The 21189-nt window shown below is 38.0% G+C and overlaps 1 protein-coding gene across 1 annotated transcript in view; it reads right to left on the bottom strand.

The window, feature by feature from the left end:
- The window catches only part of TTC29 (tetratricopeptide repeat domain 29), a 190834-nt gene that overhangs the window by 120707 nt on the left and 48938 nt on the right, over positions 1 to 21189 (bottom strand). Inside the window, exon 5 of the mRNA XM_081813113.1 lies at positions 764 to 976. Coding sequence (XP_081669239.1) covers positions 764 to 976 — 213 coding nt within the window. The remainder of the gene's footprint in view (positions 1 to 763; positions 977 to 21189) is intronic.

Raw genomic sequence — 21189 nt, 5'->3', positions numbered from 1 at the left:
TATGAGCTTCTAGTGATGCTGATGCTGCCAGTGCATAAGGCCACACCTTGACAAGCAAGAGTCTAAAATATAGCAGAGTTCTGGGTGCCTGGGTGGCTCAGTCGTTAAGCATCTGCCTTCGGCTCAGGTCATGGTCCCAGGGTCCTGGGATCGAGCCCCACATCGGGCTCCCTGCTCAGCAGAGAGCCTGCTTCTCCCTCTCCCACTCCCCCTGCTTGTGTTCCCTCTCTCACTGTGTCTCTCTCTGTCAAATAAATAAATAAAATCTTTAAAAATATATATATAGCAGAGTTCTATTTTCCTGTTACTCCTAACTAAATATTTATCATTATCTTCCCTATTACCTGACAACAGGGAATTTACAAACAATGAAAGGTCTCTCAGACTGAAAGAAATACATGCCCTCAAACACACACACACACACACGCACACACGCACACACACACACACACACACACACACCCTTAACTTTTAACTTTTGCAAATGACCTTACCTTCTCATTATAGATTCATTGTTTTATAACACTACTCCCAGAGGGTTGTAATTTTGGAGATAAAGCTTTCAGGAAATTAATGGATTTCTTGTTGTCAGCACTAAGGCACCTCTGTTCTACAGTGAAATTTGAAAGTATATTGATAGCATTTGTCTTTGCATTTCATAGGAAATAATCACCCAAACACTTGACGGTTTTTACTTCACTCTTGGGAGAAGCAGTGTCTGCCCATTAAAGGAAGCAATGTGAGAATGTTCTTTTCCACCCACCTTCTTTGGCTATTTCAGAAGCTTTTATTAGAATTCTGATGGCCTGTTTGTATTCTTTATTTTCTAGCATTTTGTCTGAGAGTAATCTGTAAGTCCTCAGGAGACTCTCACAGGCCAACAAGTTGAGAAAGCGGCCTGTCTCATCCTTCCATACCCGCCCTTGCGTCAATTGATGGAATGCTTCATAATGCTCAGCAGCTTCCAGAAGCTGACCTGAAGAATAAAAGCCATTCATAAATATAAACACAAGCCAGAACATATTTTCAAAAATTTGGTACATATCTTATGTTTTACTATTAAGGGGGGTGGAAACCATGGAATACAGTCAAGAATCTCTAAGGATGAAGAAGATTTAAGCTGGGAGAGGAGTGATCTCAATTTGAACCTCAGATTCAGCAATGATTTTGGATGAACACCTGCTGGATGGATGTATCTTGGCAAGTAGAAATTGGCTAGGATTACACATATTTAGAAACGGTGTGAAAACCCAATAATAATTACTAATAGCAATCCTGTTAGCTAACCTTTATTTGACATTACATAGGCAAATTCATGTGCTACATGCTTTACATGAATTTCTCATTTAATCTTCAAAATACTATTGTGAAATGGGATTGTTATGATTCCATTTTACAGAAGAGAAAGTGAGGTTAAGAATTTTGCCCATGATTGCACGACTAGTGGGTTTGTATATCCAGGCAGTCTGAGTCCAGAACCCATGCTCTCAACCACTATCCTACACTGCTTTGCAACAGACAGCATCTGTTTCGATGAATTCAGGTACCCTGAGAAAGAATGCGTCTGTTACAAATTTCAAATTCAATTATTATACAGGCATTTGTATACTCCGTTTCATTTTTAATAATTAAAATACAACTTGGCTGCCTTTCTGGATTATATTTCATAATACAGTTCAAAATAGACCTTCTCAAAGCCAAAACTCCAAATTAGCTTTCAGTCATTTCACTCCTTGAAATAAGAGCAAGCACATTTCTGGCAGAGGAGTTTGCAGTTCCACACTGTGGACTGTATTTTACGTGTGAATTGCCTTGTGAAAATCCTCACCATATCCCGGAGTGTAAACACGCTTTCCCGGTATTGGGAGTTACCTACATTGAGATTAACTGGGAAGGCACTTGTATGTAGGCATTCCAATAGCAGTGGTTAAGAGTGAGTGCCGGCTCCAAGCAGACACCTTGGTTCTTATCCCAGCTTTACCCTTTCCGCTGTTTAGCCTCAGGCTACTTACTACACTTTCTGTGCAGGAGTTTAATTCTTTTACAAAATAAGATGACAGTGTACACTATTCAAGGTGTTATGGTGAGAAATGGATCAATACATGTTCAATACCTGAACGCAGGATTCTCTAAGCATAACTTACGCTTTCCGCGAAAGGCTTTCCGTAGTTGAGTCTTTATAACACTATTGCCATGGCTGATTAAATTAACCTACGCAAGTCTTAATCAGGCTCAGTATATTTTCTCAAATAGGTTTCATTAGATATCACAGGTTAGATAATATAGGGTATGGCAGCCACTGCCATGACTCTTAAATATAATTTCCCCCTATTTTTGCCCTGAATTTGCCGTCAAAATTAGTACTGGAGTATTAAAGAATATACACATATATAAGAAGAGCATTCACAAAGAAATACAATAAACAGAGGTGGACAATCAGCTAGTGATCTGTAAAAACACTGAGTAGAAGCATGGCCAGTCCGAGCCCTTGTTGCACCATGTAGAAGGAAGGCATATTCACCAGGACACACACAGAGAGGGGAATGTGTACAACAGAGACACTTAGAAACTTGTCTTATGAAATTTTCACATGATACAAGACTACAGAGCCATAAATATGATACTATAGAAGACTATTTCATTACATGGACAGGTGTTTGTGATAAGTGAAAATATTGGACAACATCAGAAAACATCTACAAAGCATTATCAGTGTTACATGGGTGACTGATGGTTTCTTTTTTCCTTTCTGATTATTGGCATTTTCTAATGTTTCTATCATCAAAATATGTTTATTGTGTAATAAAAATATATGATAGAAGCTATTTCAAAAATAATGCCCAATCCTTTTTCATTTTGATGCAAATGCTCAAGGTTGAAGTTCACTGTTCTATCTTCCCATTTAACTCACAATTTTTCTCTTACTTCCCACAACAGCAGGCATACTTTCTCATCTCTCTCCTACTGTAGCACCTCTCACCAGAAACACCTTTCTCTAAATACCCATGACCCTCATTTTTTTAAAAAACTCAAATGGAACACTGACATATATGTGTGTTATGTTTCCTCTGTTAACTATATTTCTGCCTGTAAAGTACAGCTCTGTATTCCTAGAAAGATGTATACCAGAGTTTGTTTTTTTTTCCATCCAGCATCCATCTACTCATAAAGTACAGGTACATATTTCTCTTTGGCCACGTGAATAGGGAAAGATAGATACAGGGAACTCTGAGTAAACTAGATAGTTCCAGAAAAAAAGAATTGGGACTGTAAGAAGACTAGGAAGGACCTAATGGCATCTGTGGTTAAACACAATAGCCAGATGGAAAGAGGGTCCAAAGATGTGTTATAAAATAACAGATTCACTCACAATTCCAGGAGGAGAGCCAGGAGGTGAAGCTCTGGATAACCCAACTAATTACAATGAGATGCAAATAAGCAGAAAGATGTAAATAGTATTATAAGAACTGATGGCCATGTCCAAGATCTGATCTACATGGGAGCAGAAAGAAGAGGCTGGGGGAGGGAAGGAAGAGTAGAAAGTAGGGAAAGGAGAGGTGGAGGAAGTGGAGAAAGGGGTGATGGTGAGGAAGAGTGGAGAAAAAGTGGGGATTATGTCTTTGTATTCCCTAACAGCCAGACTCCCCTCTGTGTTATGGGCGCTATTCAGCATCTTGGACAGGCTGTCTAAGGAGAAATGAAGTACAGGGGGTTTGGCAGAAATTGGTTTCAGTTGGTTATTATGCCAGGAAACCTTGGAATGTGGTTAAGTTTGATTTTTACTAAAGCTTTGAGGGCTCATATCAGTGTCTTACTTAGCTCATGATTACTGGCCAAGGTTCAGCTCTCAGAAAAGTAAACTTAATGTTTCTCAGGAGGAAGGAGCCTGGTGTAAGATGCTCGGGTGAAAGAGAACAGGTCAATACTCTTTCCTGAAGGCCTACTGGGTGCTCGTCAAGACGGAAGGCTTTCCCCCCATTCGTTATTTTACTTAACCTTCCAAAAACTGATAAAGTATATATGATCATTACTTTTACACTAATGAGGAAATTGAGGCTCACAAAGGTTAAATGACTCAAATAGCTAAAGAGTGATGTTTAGAATTTAAAACCATGCCTCTTGGTTCCACCACCCCAGATGCTAGTCAACAAACCAAGCGTCAGGACCTTGGGTGGAGTAAGTTACATTCTCCGGACATAAATTTCTCAAGTTAAAAACAATGTTAGAGCTATATGATTTCTAGTCTCTTCCAGTTCTATAACTCTTATTCAGGCAATTGCAGGTAATTTCTAACATAAAAGCACAGATATTAGCCCCTGATGTGTTTCTGATTGGTCTTTCTGAAGGAGTCTGATGTATAACCAGCTATGCATCCTGCATCTAAATTCCCTACTTTCCCATAAACCATGTGGTGACATCCATGGGGCTCCTAGAATTCCTAGGTTGCTCCAGACTTAGTCAGCTGTGGCCATATCTAGCTATTCATGGATTCACTTCCCCTTCCTTAACCACATTGCCACAGATGAGGCCACTGGGAATTCTATTTTAAACCGAGGTGCCTAAACAGAGGTGCCTAAACAGTAGAGTTTTCCAGTCCTTCTCAGATGTCAAGATGCATTTCTAAAGTTATTTGTTTGTTTGTCTTAAAAACAATTACATGATATTTTCATTTAAAAAAAATGAGGGTCATGGGTATTTAGAGAAAGGTGTTTCTGGTGAGAGGTGCTACAGTAGGAGAGAGATGAGAAAGTATGCCTGCTGTTGTGGGAAGTAAGAGAAAAATTGTGAGTTAAATGGGAAGATAGAACAGTGAACTTCAACCTTCAACAGACCAGCAAATAAGCCAGCAAGATTTTGATCCAAATGATCATAAGCACACAAATGACTTGGCTACACTTTCTAAAGGCTGGTCAGAATTTGAAAGCACATATTATAATATGGTATATTTGATTTTAAAATATTAAAATATAGTCTATACTATGAAGGGAGCATAGTAATTTAAATATGCAAGTATTTCCCTTTAAGCATGATTAACAATGGAATGATTTCCATTTAATTTATATTTTCAACTGTGAGTAGGATTTCAAAGATTTTCTTACTTTCTGGGTAAAGACTGATAATAATAAGACTAGATATTTATTAAGACATAATGCATCCTGTTTTATTTGAAAAAGTTTAAATATACCTGAGAGAAATATTCTAAAAGGCCATCATTATAGTGGTCATTTTGACAAAGCTAAATGTAAAAATTAATGAAGATCATGAACCAGTTTTTTGGTTCATAGCATCCCTTTGTAACTTCTTCAAAGTGTTCATATATAGTCTACCCCTTTTTACCAAAGAAACCTTAAAATATCAGAACCGGGTGAGATTTCCAGATCCTACAACCAATCTTATGGAAGGACAAGCGTCTAGACAACTGTCCTTTTCTGGAATTATCAAGTGGTAACATTATTTTCCATTGAAGAAGAGGGCAGAGAAAAGAAGGATTACACCAAGGTACCACAAAAATAAAAGTTAACTGAAAACAAGAGAGAAAAGAGAAGCCCTCAGGAATATTCATTCATGGGAAAGGTCTCCAGGGGCATGTGAGCTTTCTCATATGGCAGCAGGAATTACAAGCAAATCATAATCATCACTATGCATAATAAAGATCGCAGGAGTAACCCCCATAAAGAAGACAACTAGGGCTCAGCTAAGTGCCTGGAATGCATGGTTTTATGCTAAGCAAAATTCCAGAGACTTCACTAATATTTCAAGTGAATCAAGGAAGAAAATGGAGCCAAAATGTTTCATGGGAGGGAATCGAGACGGCCCTCCACCAATACCATCAGTAATCAGTTCATTCAATAATATGAGGTACTATCAGAAAACACTCAGGAGATACACCAAACAAGTGTGTAAAACAAGAGTGTCCAGGTATGGATGGAAGTATCCTAAGACTCAGTTTTGGGCTTTTGTTTGTTTGTCTTAAAAACAATTACATGACATCTACATAAACAATAGGTAGGTTGGTACACATTTATAGTTTTTCACCTAAAGGAAAGTACACTCTCAAAATAAAACTATTACAAAGGAGATTCACTTTACCTAAAGCCCACACATACAAGAAATCCATCCATTTATTTAAAAAATACAAACAAAACCCAAACAATGTGGTAAACTGCAAAATGCTTGGTAGGATGTTAAGACAAACACTATGTAGAGCAAATAAGATTTTATATATTTGGGTATTATCCAAATTGTTGCTTACCCCTCTTCCCTGCACAACATCTCTGAAAGTTTATAGATATTTGTTGTATCACAGCAGATGTCTAGAACAAATATTAAGCAAAAGAGAATGTATATGATCTCTCCCATTTTAGTTTTTTTTTAAAGTAGGAAGATTGACTAGATATTAACACAAATGGGTTTAAATGTGAAGCTGCCATAAAAGCAGGAACATAAATGTAATTCTCCCAGCCGCTATTTTGATGCACATTTTTGATTCCATGAATATTTTATGAAATGGCCCAAACTAAAGCCATATAACATTCCTGCATTACTGATGCTTGCGCCCGTAAGCTACGAACATTAGAGGCATGATTGAGTGCATTAAAATGAACTCATTCAGCAGTGCATTGATTACTTGAAGGGGGAGGGAAAAGAAAAAAGAAAAAAAAAAAAAAGAAGTTGCTCCACTTAAGAAAACAGCACACAAATCTAAACTTCGCAATATAATAAGGGTGAAAGCAAGTTTGAATAAAATAATATTTCATAAATAGTGACTCTGTCTAGACCAGACAGTAATTAGGCAAGGTGTTAATTATGTCCAAAGATGGCTGCCAGTATTATTCAGGTAATTTAAAATGTCACAATCTCTAAGATGCACAGACTGGCCTCCTTTAGTTCCATGCATCAGCAATTCTGAAAGTAGCTAATTATTTCCTTTTTCTATCAACTTGTACGTTTGCCAGTAAAAATAATGCTCCAGAAACAATTGCATGAAAATAATTTGACAGGTCCATAAGGCCTATTTCTTCAGCAGCACTGGTATAAGTCTTAAGCATATTTAGTTGTAAATTGTGCACATTTGTTGAGGAATTTAGGGAAATATTCCACTTTAGCTTAAAACAACAACCTAAAGGAACAATAAAGCTTTATGTATGTTATATTACATTTTAATCTGGAGCTACTGGACATCTTTGGCATTAAGTTACTATTCCATACAATGTAGACATAAAATCTGCTAGGAGCAATATTGAACAGTAGCAAAAAGAGAAAAATGTTATCGCTCTTTTGTAAAAACAAAAGACATTGCTTTCCATTTCAGTTTAACTTCATGAACAATTTATATTATCTTTAGGTTTTTACATTCAATTATGATAATTATAATGGCACTATACATGCTGAAATAGTTAAAGGCTTGTCACACTTCCCAGTGGAAACTATCACTTGAAAGGGTTTATCTCTTGTCAGAGGAGATTTGTTCTGACTATAACCCACTGCACACCACTGAAAAATGGAATGCTGGAAAACAAAGATTTTGTTCTGTAACTCAACAGCATCCCTAATAAACCAGGAAAAAAAATGTGCCCATAACTTTTGAGTAGCTACTTTGGGATACTTAGAAGAAATTTAAAATGCTATTTCTAAAAATGGAATCGTTTCTTTATCATTTTGAACAAAGATTTCAGATGGACATTACAAGAATGCTATCACATCCCCTTTAAAAAATACGGGTCACAAAACCAGACAATGAAAATGATCCCAGGAAGACAGGAAGACAGGTATGGGAGAAACTTACCAAGGGTTTATCACTGGTATTGGCAATACTAGTAAGTTAATTTTTTTCTTTTTTTTTTTTTAGAGAGGGAAGGGTAGGGGCACAGGGAGAAGGAGAGAGAGAATCTTAAGCAGGCTCCAAGCCCAGTACAAAGCCCGATGCGAGGCTCAATGCAGGGCTCCATCTCATGACTCTGAGATCATCACCCGAGCCGAAATCAAGAGCTGGACGCTTAACTCCGACTAAGCCACCCAAGCACCCCACTAGCAAGTTAATTTTTAAAATCCAGAAGATTTGCCTGCACTTCTAAAATATTCTGAAGGAATTGATATTTATTGCTGTTTGTGATTTTAGATAGGTGAATTGTGGTCAGTGATGAAAATGGTATACAAGCTTGACTGCTTTATGCTGTAATATAAAACTCAGATAGTTGGTTCCTATCTAAGCTTTGTAATTTCTAAGGATTAGGCAGCTTTGTTCTCAAATGTTTATAAGTGTCAAAATTACCTGAATAATTTTTAAAAATGTAAAACACTTGTATAATGTATAAACAATAGGACTAAATGCTAGCCATTGTAGAGCTTACAGAGTTTACTATTTCCCTCATATAATAAATTGTTTTACTTTAATGGTTGCCACCTCACCTTAAAATACTAAGTAAAAAGTGTTGACAAGCTTAAAAGTCTGAGGAGAAATAACGGCAGTATTGACATCAGATCAACTAATGAATTATATTGCGCTGGACTTAATCAATAATGTAATTCTTACTTGAATTAAATATTGTTCACCATTTTAAACAAACCACATTCTGATTATGTGTATATGTTGATATGGGCAAAGAGAAATGTATGGAAGCATATATACCAAAGTACCAGTACTGATTAACTTACAGAGGATGGAGGTGAGTGAGGGGAGTATTAACTTTTCCTCAGTCCATTGTTGTTTTGATTGACAATAAGCATGTGCTATTTGGGGTATCACGAAAACCTAACAAACTGAAAATATCCTATTCAGGTGAGTATGGAGGGAGAAAAACAATGTTAGCTGAGCACTCACTGTGCTTCGCACGACAGTAGCTGCTATATATATGTGTGTTAGAATCTATATTCTAGAGATGAGGAAAATGAGCCTCGGTGGTCCTCTTCCTCGGCCCACACACCAAGTAGGTGGCAGACCTAATGCCCACCCAAAGCCCACCCAAAGCCCACCCAACTGACCTCACTCCCTCAAGTGACCCCTTTTTAGAAACTGTGTCCAACGTTTGGCTTTAAAGGCAGAGAATAAGTTTTGAACCTGAACACCATGACATAATTGGACCATTCACACCATTTCTTTAAGTGCTCTGAAACAAGAATAATAATGCCAACCTCAGGTTGTGGTTGCAAAGCACATTAAAACAGCTGGGGCACCATGCAGGGTGCCTGGTATTTCGTAGGCATTCAGAAACTTTTCATGCCCTTTTATCTTTTCAGGTTTTTTTTTTTGGACTTACCATTTGGAGGGAATCTGGCTGGGCCTGCTATTTGGAATGCTTTAAAACTCAGTTTTAGGGAACACTGTCACTTCTTCAATACGAAGAGCCACTTAAGGCACGAGTGCAACAACACACTTCATCCGACTTTCATCCAGCACCTCTTTTGCCCTAGGTCAGTGGTACCTCGGAAGAGATGTTCCTAGGGCAGTGCCTTGTCTCAGCCACTCAGAGGAAACACTGCCTCTAGAACAGTTTATTCAGTGTGGCAAAGACCTGTAGACTCAGCGCAGCTCTACAAGACCTCCTTGCAAAGCTCTGAAAGAGAAAAACCCGCTGCAGCTGCAGAGCGCCTCTGAATGAGGCTTCCTCTCTGTGCTACTCGTTAAGCAGTAAATAATTAAAACACCCTGGAAAAGATAGGTAAAATACAGCAGCAATGTCAGTAACACAGACATGAAAGAGAAGGGGAAGAAAATGAATTAAAAAAAAAGGCAATGAAATAATTCATTTGAAGCTCTAATAAAGTTTCATTTGCAGTCTTGTTTAAAGATATATCAGACTTCAGGGATGTAACCTAATTACATTTTTATTCTAAGTTCCATTCAAAGATCTTGGACTTTGATTCTTTAACACAGATCAAACATGGTATAATTTTCTTGTGGCTATCAATACTTAAAAAGGATCTCTTCATTAAATACTATAAGGTCTTATGAACATGTACACATAGTAGATGGAGAATAAACTGACATGCCCTGAAAAGTGACAATTAATTTATATAGAAATAGCAATGCTAATTTGCTTAACTTCTGAAAAAAAACCACTTTAATTATTAAATTCACTTTTATTCAAATATAAAGTGACTCAGTTTCTAATATTGATCAAATCAGATGCACCTTTGAAAATGTATCATAGTGCCCATTTTTAAAATCCAATCTTGGAATATACTCCGAAAATGCAGTGGTAGAAGTAGTAAGAGATTGCAACCACGCAGAGATGAACAGAGAAACACTGTCGACAGACATGCAGTGGGGGGAGGGTGTGTTGGGGTAATCAGTGTTCATACACACTTTTCGGATTGGCTTTACTTCATATTGATACTAGGAAACCTGAACAGAATAATGTGTTGCTCTTCCAGAGACTCTTTTTGGAAAAGATTCCTCCCAAGGGACTTTTAAGATGCAAATTTAGAAGAGGTTTAAAAGTAGAGGGAAACAAACAAGTGGGATTTATTTTTTAACTGTTAAGAGGAAAAGGGGCCCCAGTGAACTTGCATAGTTGTACTAAAGGTGTGAGTAGACAGGGAGGGACACTAGGACTTAAAGATCACCGGGGGAGAACCAACACAGAACTTCGGTGGGTGAATCAGCAGCAGACACTGGGAAATTTTGCCTGAGTTGTTTTTGTTTGTTTTTTCCCTTCAAAATATCCACAGTGCCCACCAGTGAATCTGTTTTCAAAGATAAACATTGAATGAGATGCCCTTTGTCACTTCGAGTGCTGTTTTCTCTTACAGCATTCTGTATGTAATAGAGGCATTGTTGTTACAAATTTTAAAATATGGTAACAATTTAAATAGAAAATACAAGTCATTTAAAACCCTAAATAACTATATTATGCCGGTCAAAATCTATTAATAGCAAATAGCAAAGATGTTATTGTCTCAACTATTGTTTAGTCCATGAATAAAATGCTCGGTTTAGAAAGACAAAAGAAAATTTTAATGTTCACTATTACCTAGGGTGACCAATTCATTCAGGTTTGTCTGGGATTTTACTGGCTCAAGCACTGGAAGTCTCAAGTCCAGGGAACTCCCTCAGTCCCAAGGCAAACTGAGATGCTTAGTGCTCCTAACACTGGCCCAAAATACAAAAGAATGTTGAAAATGTAATTAAAACACAAAAGTGATATTCAGCGAAAGATACAATGCAATGTAATGCAATATGTGTTTTACTTATTTTAAGGGCAAAAAAATTATATTAGTGTGAATGAAACATTACAATGAAAAATCTGGAAATTTACCAACAATAACAGCATTAATCAATCAAAATATCTTATTTTAGTCAAGTTTCATTCTACTCCTTTTCTATATCCATGTATAATTTTGACACAGTGGTAAAGAGATGAATGAAAATTTTCTACTTATCTAAATTATTTTATTACAATTACTTTCCATATTACATATTTTCATAATAGCATTTTAAAAGCCTACATAACATTTTTTCGAGGTGGGGATGGATGTATACTTTAATCATCTGCCTAGTGCTCGGATATTTACATTATTTCTCCATTTCAAATGATATTTTGATTAACACTTTCATGTATTTTCTATCTTTAAATATTTATTTATTTATTTTAAGATTTTATTTATCGGGCGCCTGGGTGGCTCAGTTGGTTAAGCGACTGCCTTCGGCTCAGGTCATGATCCTGGAGTTCCGGGATTGAGTCCCGCATCGGGCTCCCTGCTCGGCAGGGAGTCTGCTTCTCCCTCTGACTCTCCTCCCTCTCATGCTCTCTGTCTCTCATTCTCTCTGTCTCAAATAAATAAATAAAATCTTTAAAAAAAAAATAAAATAAAGATTTTATTTATTTACTTGAGAGAGAGAGCACAAGCGGGGTGGAGGGGCAGGGCCAGAGAGAGAAGCAGTCTCTCCGCTGAGCAGGGAGCCTGAGATGGGGCTCAATCCCAGGACCCTGGGATCATGACCTGAGCTGAAGGCAGACGCTTAAACGACTGAGTCACCCAGGTGCCCTTTAAATTTTTTTTAATTTCTAGAAGTGTCATTAATAGATAAAACGGTATGGAAAATTTCATAGTTGCTATGCATTTGCCATATTATTTTCCCGAACCATTTAAATGATTTACCTTATCACTAGCAATATATATAAATATTACTTTGAAGAATCATGATTTTTTTTTTATTTTAAGAAGTGGTGTATATTAAGAAATACCATTGTTAAATGGTATTTCACAATTATTCAAATTGGTTTTTAGAAAAGCTGGGTATTTTGCTATATATTCATTACATATATTCCTTCTGTGGTAAATTATCTGTTTATATCCTTTTTCCTCTATATTACACTTGTGTTAACATTTTTTTACAAATTGATATATATTTTACATATAATATAGCTACTAATTCTGTTATACATATACTGCATATAAAGTCATTTTTTTCTCCTTTTTCCAAATCCTTGCTCTATATTTGAATATTGATGCTGTGTCTCCTATTGTAGTATCTGGAAATCATTTTTCCTTTCCATCTATTCAGCCAACAGAACAACCCACTCTCCTCAACAGTCTTCATGCATTTCATTTTTTTTATTTTATTAAGTTTTATTTTTTTATTATGTTAATCACCATACATTACATCATTAGTTTTTGATGTAGTGTTCCATGATTCATTGTTTGTGTATAACACCCAGTGCTCCATGCAGTACGTGCCCTCTTTAATACCCATCACCAGGCTAACCCATCCCCCCTCCTCCCTCCCCTCTAGAACCCTCAGTTTGTTTCTCAGAGTCCATCGTCTCTCATGGTTCATCTCTCCCTCCGATTTCCCCCCTTCATTTTTCCCTTCCTACTATCTTTTCTTTTTTAACATATAATGTATTATTTGTTTCAGAGCTACAGGTCTGTGATTCAATAGTCTTACACAATTCACAGCGCTCACCATAGCACATGTCTTAATGCTTTTTAAATATTCCCCTGGTTCTAGTTTTCCCCGTTCTAGGTTATCCCACCCACAATTATTATTATTATTATTATTTATTTTTTTTTTTTTAAGTAGGCTTCATGCCCAGCATGGAGCCCAGTGTGGGGCTTGAACTCATGACCCTGAGATCAAGATCTGAGTTGAGATCAAGAGTTGGATGCTTAACTGACTGAGCCACCCAGGAGCCCTCTCCACCCACAATTATTGAACAGCCTAACACACACATGGATTTCAACCCATGATGAAAAGCCCCATTATAAAGCCACCCAAACCTGCCTGTTCTGTCAGTTTACTGATTGTTTTCTCTCCCATTTTGTTTTCTATATTTGAAGGCCCTCTCTACGGTATTAACCTACACGAATTTAGATTTTTAGAGAATCATCTTTTACAGGCATAATCTGGATAGGTTAAAATGATAGTGGAGATTAAATCATGAGGGGGTCACGTTACTAGTACCCACTGATGGAATAGGATTCTCACTGAACAAATGAGAATCTTGGGCAAGGTAAGTCTGGGGAAAGGACCATGAAGGCAAATGGTTGGACAAGCTGACATATGGCAGAGGACTTAAAAAAGGAGAAACAATTTTTTTATCCACAATTTTGTCAGGGACAGTTTTATTTCAGAAGTCTTTTCTATTGTAATTTTAATAAATCAAGAAAAAATAAATCCAGAAGATCAATTTTATGAGGTCTCTGCCAAGCAAACCTTTGTACAGGGAGATAGTGTGGGATAGTGGGAAGAACATTGAACCTAAAATCTAAAGATAGAAACTCCTGTCTTGGCCCTGACATGCTTTAGTTCTCTTTTAACCTCTCAGAATCCTAGTTTCTGCAAATCAGAAATGAGGGTAATATCACCTACCTCATGCATGAGAAAAAGCACTTCTTACATATCTACTAATACACCTTTCTACCTGTTACTACCAATATGTACATTGTAGATACATTTTATTCAGTCTAAGTGTGTCTAAATGTTGCTGTTAAATCAGTTTGAAGAACCATGCATTACAATGGTAGCTTGTGTGTATTTGTGCTGAGTATGACATAGAGGGGAAAGGGGGAACCGAAACAGATATGGAGTTCTGGATTCAAATCTAGCACCTGTTATTAACAAACTAGGTGGCCACAGCAAAATTACTAATTATTATTATATTACTATTATTTAATTATTCTATCTAGCTTCTTCATCTAGTAAGTTAGGGTCTGGACTAGATGTCTTCTAAGATCCAATATAGCTCTAAAATTCATTCATCTTCAGGAATTGAACAACATAAGTTCTCGGCCCAGTTTTAAACAATTGATGACTATTTACAATTTATGAAATACATATCCACTTGTTATTCCATAGAAAGCTTTCCTGACCCTTAGTGCCACCCTTATTGCATGTCTTCTTAGACATCAACATTTAGGAATCATAAATGCTTCGGAAAAAGTAATCACCAGAGAACAATTTTGCCCAAGTTACCCTCTTCAGGGCTACCTCATTTGCATACAATAGCCTGCCTCCAAGTGAAACAACAGGGACAAGCAGGAAAAAGACTTCAAGCTCCTGAGACCAAGAAAACAGGCTCTAAGCATCCACACACAAAAGTGATCCTGCCAGTTGGAAATGCAATGAAGATATTATTAATGGAGCAAGGCCTCCTCTCTCCATATTTGCTTAATGTTCTGAATGAAGAGATAAGAAAATCCTGAACAAAAGTGGAACAGGTGACTTTTGCTTTTTAATAAAAATACAAGCCAAAGAGAATAATTTAAAGAGAAGTTTTCCACAAAAATTGCTTTGTGGTAGATTTGCATCATCCTCTAGGTAGACCTACAGGAGGACACGGAGGACATCAATGGTGGAGCACCAGATGAGAGCACAGAGATAAAATGCATGAAGTGGCAGGAAGGATGAGATGAGATGAAGGAGAGGCCAAGGGGAAGAGAAGAGGAGCAGCTGCAAATTGGAAGAGTTAGACATCACTAGCAGGAACCTTCTCGCTTGGATTGCTCGTGGCTCCTGGGCTGGCACCCACTCAATGAGCACCCTCTCCAGTTTTAACTGGGGATTCCCTGAATTTGCTGCTGGTTGACCTCTGACACTGAGCCTTAACAGTACTGGTAATTATTCCCAGCCTACTTTAAATGATAGGCACACTCTAGGAGTGAGGAGAGAATGTGAAAAGAAAAGCAGCACTTACATAGGCCTATGTGATGTGAAAGCAGAACACCAGGCACTTCACTTATCTCATTTGATCCTCAAAACAATTCTCTGAAGAGCCAGCGTTGATTTTTTTTTTTTTAAGATAATGAAGAGTGGCACAACCAGGGTTAACATTAGGCTCCATCTCTGCTTTCCATATACGGACATTTTTCTTTCCCTAATAAGTAAAGAATAAGTAAAGAGTTTTTAAGGCCTGATCTTTCAATAGCCATTTCAGCAGACAAAGAAATCAGGGCTGGAAGTGAACTACAAAGAGCATCTGCTCCCATGCCCTTGTTTTAGAGATGAGGAAAGCAAGATCCACAATGATTAAATAATCTACCTAGATTCACACAGTCAACCAGTAAGTGGAAGTGTCAAAAGGGAATCTAAGTTGATTGCTCAATCTAATACTTTCTCCCCTGCTAGACTTCATTCCTAGCCCGATGCTCAAATGCATGTTAGGTTAAGTATTCAGACCAAGACGGTCATTCAACATCTATCAAATATCACTAATTTAACTCCTGTGTATGAATTTTCAGGTTTCCAATTTATATCTTTATTTAAAGCTTTTGTCCCATATTTCTAATATTACTGTAGATTTGGGCTTCCCTTGCGGTCTGAAAACCAGTCAATAATTAACATTTCCCCCTACTTTTCTATTTCATTAGTAATGTGACTGGGTCTATAATAGTTCTTTAATCTTCACCACTATTTTTACCAACTGCAAAAACCTTCTGTCCTTTTCAATACTTTCTAATTCAATGGAATTTTTAAAATCAGCTAGTTTTCCCCCCAATTAAAAAATCACACATGCACATGGTAGCTGATTCTAATAGTGCGAAAGGGCATATGATCCAAATAAGTCTGCCTGTCATTCCACATAATCCATGCCCTTCTCCAGAGGCCGCCTTAGTTGAGATTTTGTATATTTGATGGGTTTTAAATCCTCTCAACAGCACTTACATCTCTATTAATTTTTAATAAAATGAAAGAGAAAATAAAATACCACACTAAAAACTGATATATCCTTTGCATTTCTTTTAGTTATTAAGGCTGTTTTTCTAATAAACTGGCAAATATTATTCCATGACAAATAAGAAATTACCATGAAATTTCTATCAATTTTGATGTGGTATCTTTGATGATATTAAAACCTTTCATGATATTATTGTATTTTAACCTTTTTTTTGAGAACTGAATACTCTGATAGTAAGTTTCACTTCAAATGTCAAAGAATAAAAATACTCACCAGATGAAGTCATATTTATAATGGAATATAGAATAAGGTAAAAAGCCAAAACTGCAGGAAAAGATTGTTTATATAAGATATTAAGGAGTTTTTAAAAATCTCCTTATATTATTTTAGATAGCGTACAATTGATCACCACCCACCATAATTGTTTTTTTAGAACAGAGTTTAAAATTAAGGAACACTACATTCTTTACATGTCAAGTCATACCGCTCCACCATTGTTTTATTTCTTTTTCTCCCCCCTGAAATAACGTCTTTTGTTACTTTAGGAAAATGACTGACACCATATTGAATACTGTATTAATTTCCCAGGGCTGCCATAACAAAGTATCACAAACTGGGTGGTTTAAACAACAGAATATATTCTCTCAAAGTTTGGGAGGCTGGAAGTCGAAATTAAGACGTCACCAGAGTTGGTTCCTTCTGAATGCTACGAGGGAGTCTTTTCCATGCCTCTTTCCTAGCTTTTGGTAGCTTCAGGCATTCCTTGGCTTGTAGATAGTGTCCTACCATGTCTTCACATCATCTTCCCCCTACACATGTCTGTCTCTGTGCCAAATTTCCCTTTTTCATAAGGACACCAGCCATATTACATTAGGGCTTACTCTAATGATCGCATCCTAACTTGATCATCTCCAAAGACCCTGTTTCCAAATAAGGTCACATCCACAGGTATGGAGGTTGAGACTACAACATCTGGAGGTTTAGGTTCAAGATAGCAATGTGAGAAGATCCTGAACTCACCCCCTCTCAGGGACACACTGAGTCTATTGCTACATATGAAAAAATTGCCTCAAAAAACCCTAAAGGCTGGCTGAGTGATGACTACACATCAAGCAAACAAGAAAAAAACCACATCAAAGTGGGTAGGAGAGGCTGGGACACAAACTTGCCATAAACTACACCCCTGCCATGGCAACCAACCCATAACTGGGAGAGAACTCAAAAGCCAGAGTGTCTTCCTTAGGAGTAAAGTGTTCAAACCCCATATTGGGTACCCCAACGTTTAAGATAGGCACTTGAGAGACAAGCTCCCAAACATCTAACTTTGAAAACCAATGGAGCTCTTATCTCAAAACCCACAAGACTAGCAATCTGAGAAGCCACTCCTAAAGAACCTGCAAACTGGAATTCACCCCAGGGCCCAGCTCAGAGGCAGCCAATCAGGACCAGACTTAAAGTAAAGGAGGCTTATCTGCTTATATTAGAACATTGCCCTGATGGGCAGGCATCTAATTTAACACACATCCAGGAGCCTGCTGGAAATACTCTCTGGGGACAGATAGGCAACATCTTCAAGTTCTCCCTCTGCTGTGCTCCAGAGTACCAGGAGCTCTTGGAAAGAAGCTTTTGCACATGTCTGGTGTTCTGAGTTCTGTGGCTGCTGCCTGCCAAGGGGACACCTCTATATCACCTGGCTATGGTGGCCAATGGGGCTTATGCTCATGGGTCCCAAAGGACGATGATCAACAGACAGAGAGTTCTTAGAGAGTTATAACTCCTGGGGCACAGCAAGAGGCAGCAAACCCTGGAGCTCAGTGTTTCTGAGGAGGTTTATTAGCTAATCATCATGACTGTGGCCTGAGGGGCAGGCCTCTTATTAAACACCCATCTAAAGGCTGACTGTAATCCTTTCCAGAGACCTCAGGGGTGGGTGTGTTTTGCGAATTACCCTCTACTGCACTGCAGGGTTCCAGTGTCTTCTGGAGAGGATCTTTACCTGTGTCTGGTGCCCTGGTTTTTATGTCTGGTTCTCCAGTTTTTGTGGCTGTCACCCAAGGGATGCTCCTTGATTTCTTGGCTCTGGTGGCCAGGGAAGCTTGTGTTCCTGGATTCCTTGGGACTACAGCAATTGGAGAGACAATTCGTGGCAGGCTACCACCTCCAGGACACTGTGCAAACAGTGGACTGAGGTACACCCTCTAGTCTTTTCTGTGAAGAAGGCATCTTTGCTTGTCTTGGAGCTTTGGAGCTAAGGGGGAGGCTTCAGGTTTGGCATATACCTAGTGGTCTATGGAGCTGATCTCAAGGAATATAGGCTGTGGACATCATCTTGGTGTTCTCCCTCTGCTTTGCTCTAGCTCACTGGTATTTCCCATAAAAGAGTATATATACTTGTCTGGCACCTTGACTTTTGCAACTGATCCCCAAGGGATACCTCCAGATTGCCTGGCTCTGGGGGCCAGGGGACTTATGCTTGCGGTCCCACAGGACTGTATATATTTGCATACTTTTTTTTTTTTTAAGATTTTATTTATTTATTTGAGAGAGAGAGAATGAGCGAGAACACATGAGAGGGGGGAGGGTCAGAGGGAGAAGCAGGCTCCCTGCCGAGCAGGGAGCCCGATGTGGGACTCGATCCAGGGACTCCAGGATCATGACCTGAGCCGAAGGCAGTCGCTTAACCAACTGAGCCACCCAGGCGTCCATATTTGCATACTTTTAAAAGCTGATGCCCGAGGGTCTTGTTTCTGGATAGCCTGAACCTAGGTACTGAGATACTCCTCTTTGGACCACTGACAGGTCTTGGCACATCCTCAAATACTGGGAGCCATTAAATATAAAATAGGCTGCTTGGACATGCACAAAGGTTTGAGAATCAGCCCAGAGCTGGAGCAGGGTTGAATGACAAGATTCATCTCCTACACCAGGTCACACTTTCAAGACTAAAGAAGTGATTTTAGCTACCATATAAATAATCGAAATATAACACTAAGGAAAGTCATCAAATCACAGGGGAAAAAAAATAGAAGAAAGGAACAGAGCAACTGGCCTGAATAGAGTAGCCAAGACATAACAGCAGAGTGCACACCGGACACACCAGAGACACCCCCTGAGGTGCCAGACCCTGGACACTACATGACCTCTTCTTCAGAAGGCCATTACTTTCAGGAGCAGGAGACATAACAGGCTTTTCTTTTTTTTTTTTTTTTTTAAAGATTTTATTTATTTATTTGAGAGAGAGAATGAGAGAGAGAGAGCATGAGAGGGGGGAGGGTCAGAGGGAGAAGCAGACTCCCTGCCGAGCAGGGAGCCCGATGCGGGACTCGATCCTGGGAGTCCAGGATCATGACCTGAGCCAAAGGCAGTCGCTTAACCAACTGAGCCACCTAGGCGCCCCATAACAGGCTTTTCTAACATAGAGAAGAAGGCAGAGACTTAGACAAAATACCAAGACAGAGGAATTTATCCCAAATGAGAGAACAAGATAAAGCCACAGCCAGAGATCTAAGTGAAACAGATATAAGTAACATGTCTGAGGGAGAATTTAAAGCAACAATCATAATGATACTCACTGGGCTTGAGAAAAGAATAGAAGACATCAGTGAGATCCTTACCACAGGGATGAAAGAGTTAAAAAAGAATCTATCAGAGATGAAGAATGCAATAAACGAGATTGGAAACAGGCTTGATGCAATGAACAGTAGGCTGGAAGAATCAGAGGAACAAATTAGTGACCTAGAACACAAAATATGAACGAAAGAGACAAAGAAGAATTGGCAACTCGAGAATAGACTTAGGGAACTCAGTGACTCCATCAAACTTAGTAATATTCATATTATAGGAGTCCCAGAAGAAGAGAGAGAAAAGGGGGCAGAAAATGTATTTTAAGAAACAATAGCAGAAAGCTTCCCTAATTTGGGGAAGGAAACAGACATCCAGATCCAGGAGGCACAGAGAACTCTCATCAAAATCAACAAAAGCAGGCCAACACCAAAACATATTATAATTAAATTTGCAAAATGCAGTGATAAAAATATCTCAAAAGTACCAAGACAAAAGAAGTTCTTAACTTATGAGGGAAAACCCATAAGGCTAGTTGGAGATTTCTCAACAGAAACTTGGCAAGCTAGAAAAGAGTGGCATGATATATTCAAAGAGCTGAATGGCAAAAATCTGCAGCAAAGAATACTCTATCCAGCAAGGCAATCATTCAGAATAGAAGGAGAAATAGGGTTTTCCTGACAAACAAAAACTAAAGGAGTTCATGACCACTAAACCATCCCTGCAAGAAATATTAAAGGGGACTCTTCGAGTGCAAAGAAGAGACCAAAAGTGACAAAGACAAGAAAGGATCAGAGAAAATCTCCAGAAACAATGACAAAGCAAGTAACACAATGGCAATAAGTACATATCTATCAATAATTACTTTGAATGTAAATGGACTAAACACTCCAATCAAAAGACAGAGGGTGTCAGAATGAGAAAAAAAAGCAAACAAGACCCATCTATATGATGCCTACAATAAACTCATTTTAGACCTAAAGACACCTGCATATTGAAAGTGAGGGGGTGGAGAAATATTTATCATGCAATGGATATCAAAACAAAGTCGGAGTGGCTATACTTATATTGAACAAACTAGACGTTTTTGTTCTTGTATTGTTTTTATCCTGCTTTGGTATAAGGGTAGTACTGGACTCTTGGAATGATTCTGAATGTGTTCCCTCAATTTCATTATTTGTAAGATTTTGATAAATCTTTTTTAATCTTTTAAAAATAATTTTTTTAGAAATGTTTTAAATTAATTTTTTAAATTTTTTCATAGAATTCTCCAATGAAACCATGTAGTCTTCGGCTTTTCTGTGCTGGGAAATTTTTGATTCCTAATTCAACTTTCATTCTCATTATTGGTCTAAGAAGATTTCCTATTTTTTGGATTCAAGATTCAAGATTCAATCTTGGTAACTTGTGTGTTTTTAGAAATTATCATTTTTTCCTCCCTAAGTTGTCTGATTTGTTAGTATATAATTGTTTACAGTAATCTATTATCACACTATGTATTTCTATG

This window comes from Leptonychotes weddellii, chromosome 2, assembly GCF_054177405.1.
Source record: "Leptonychotes weddellii isolate Sample4059 chromosome 2, ASM5417740v2, whole genome shotgun sequence".
NCBI classification, from domain to species: domain Eukaryota; kingdom Metazoa; phylum Chordata; class Mammalia; order Carnivora; family Phocidae; genus Leptonychotes; species Leptonychotes weddellii.
This window is presented reverse-complemented; position numbering and strand designations above follow the sequence as displayed.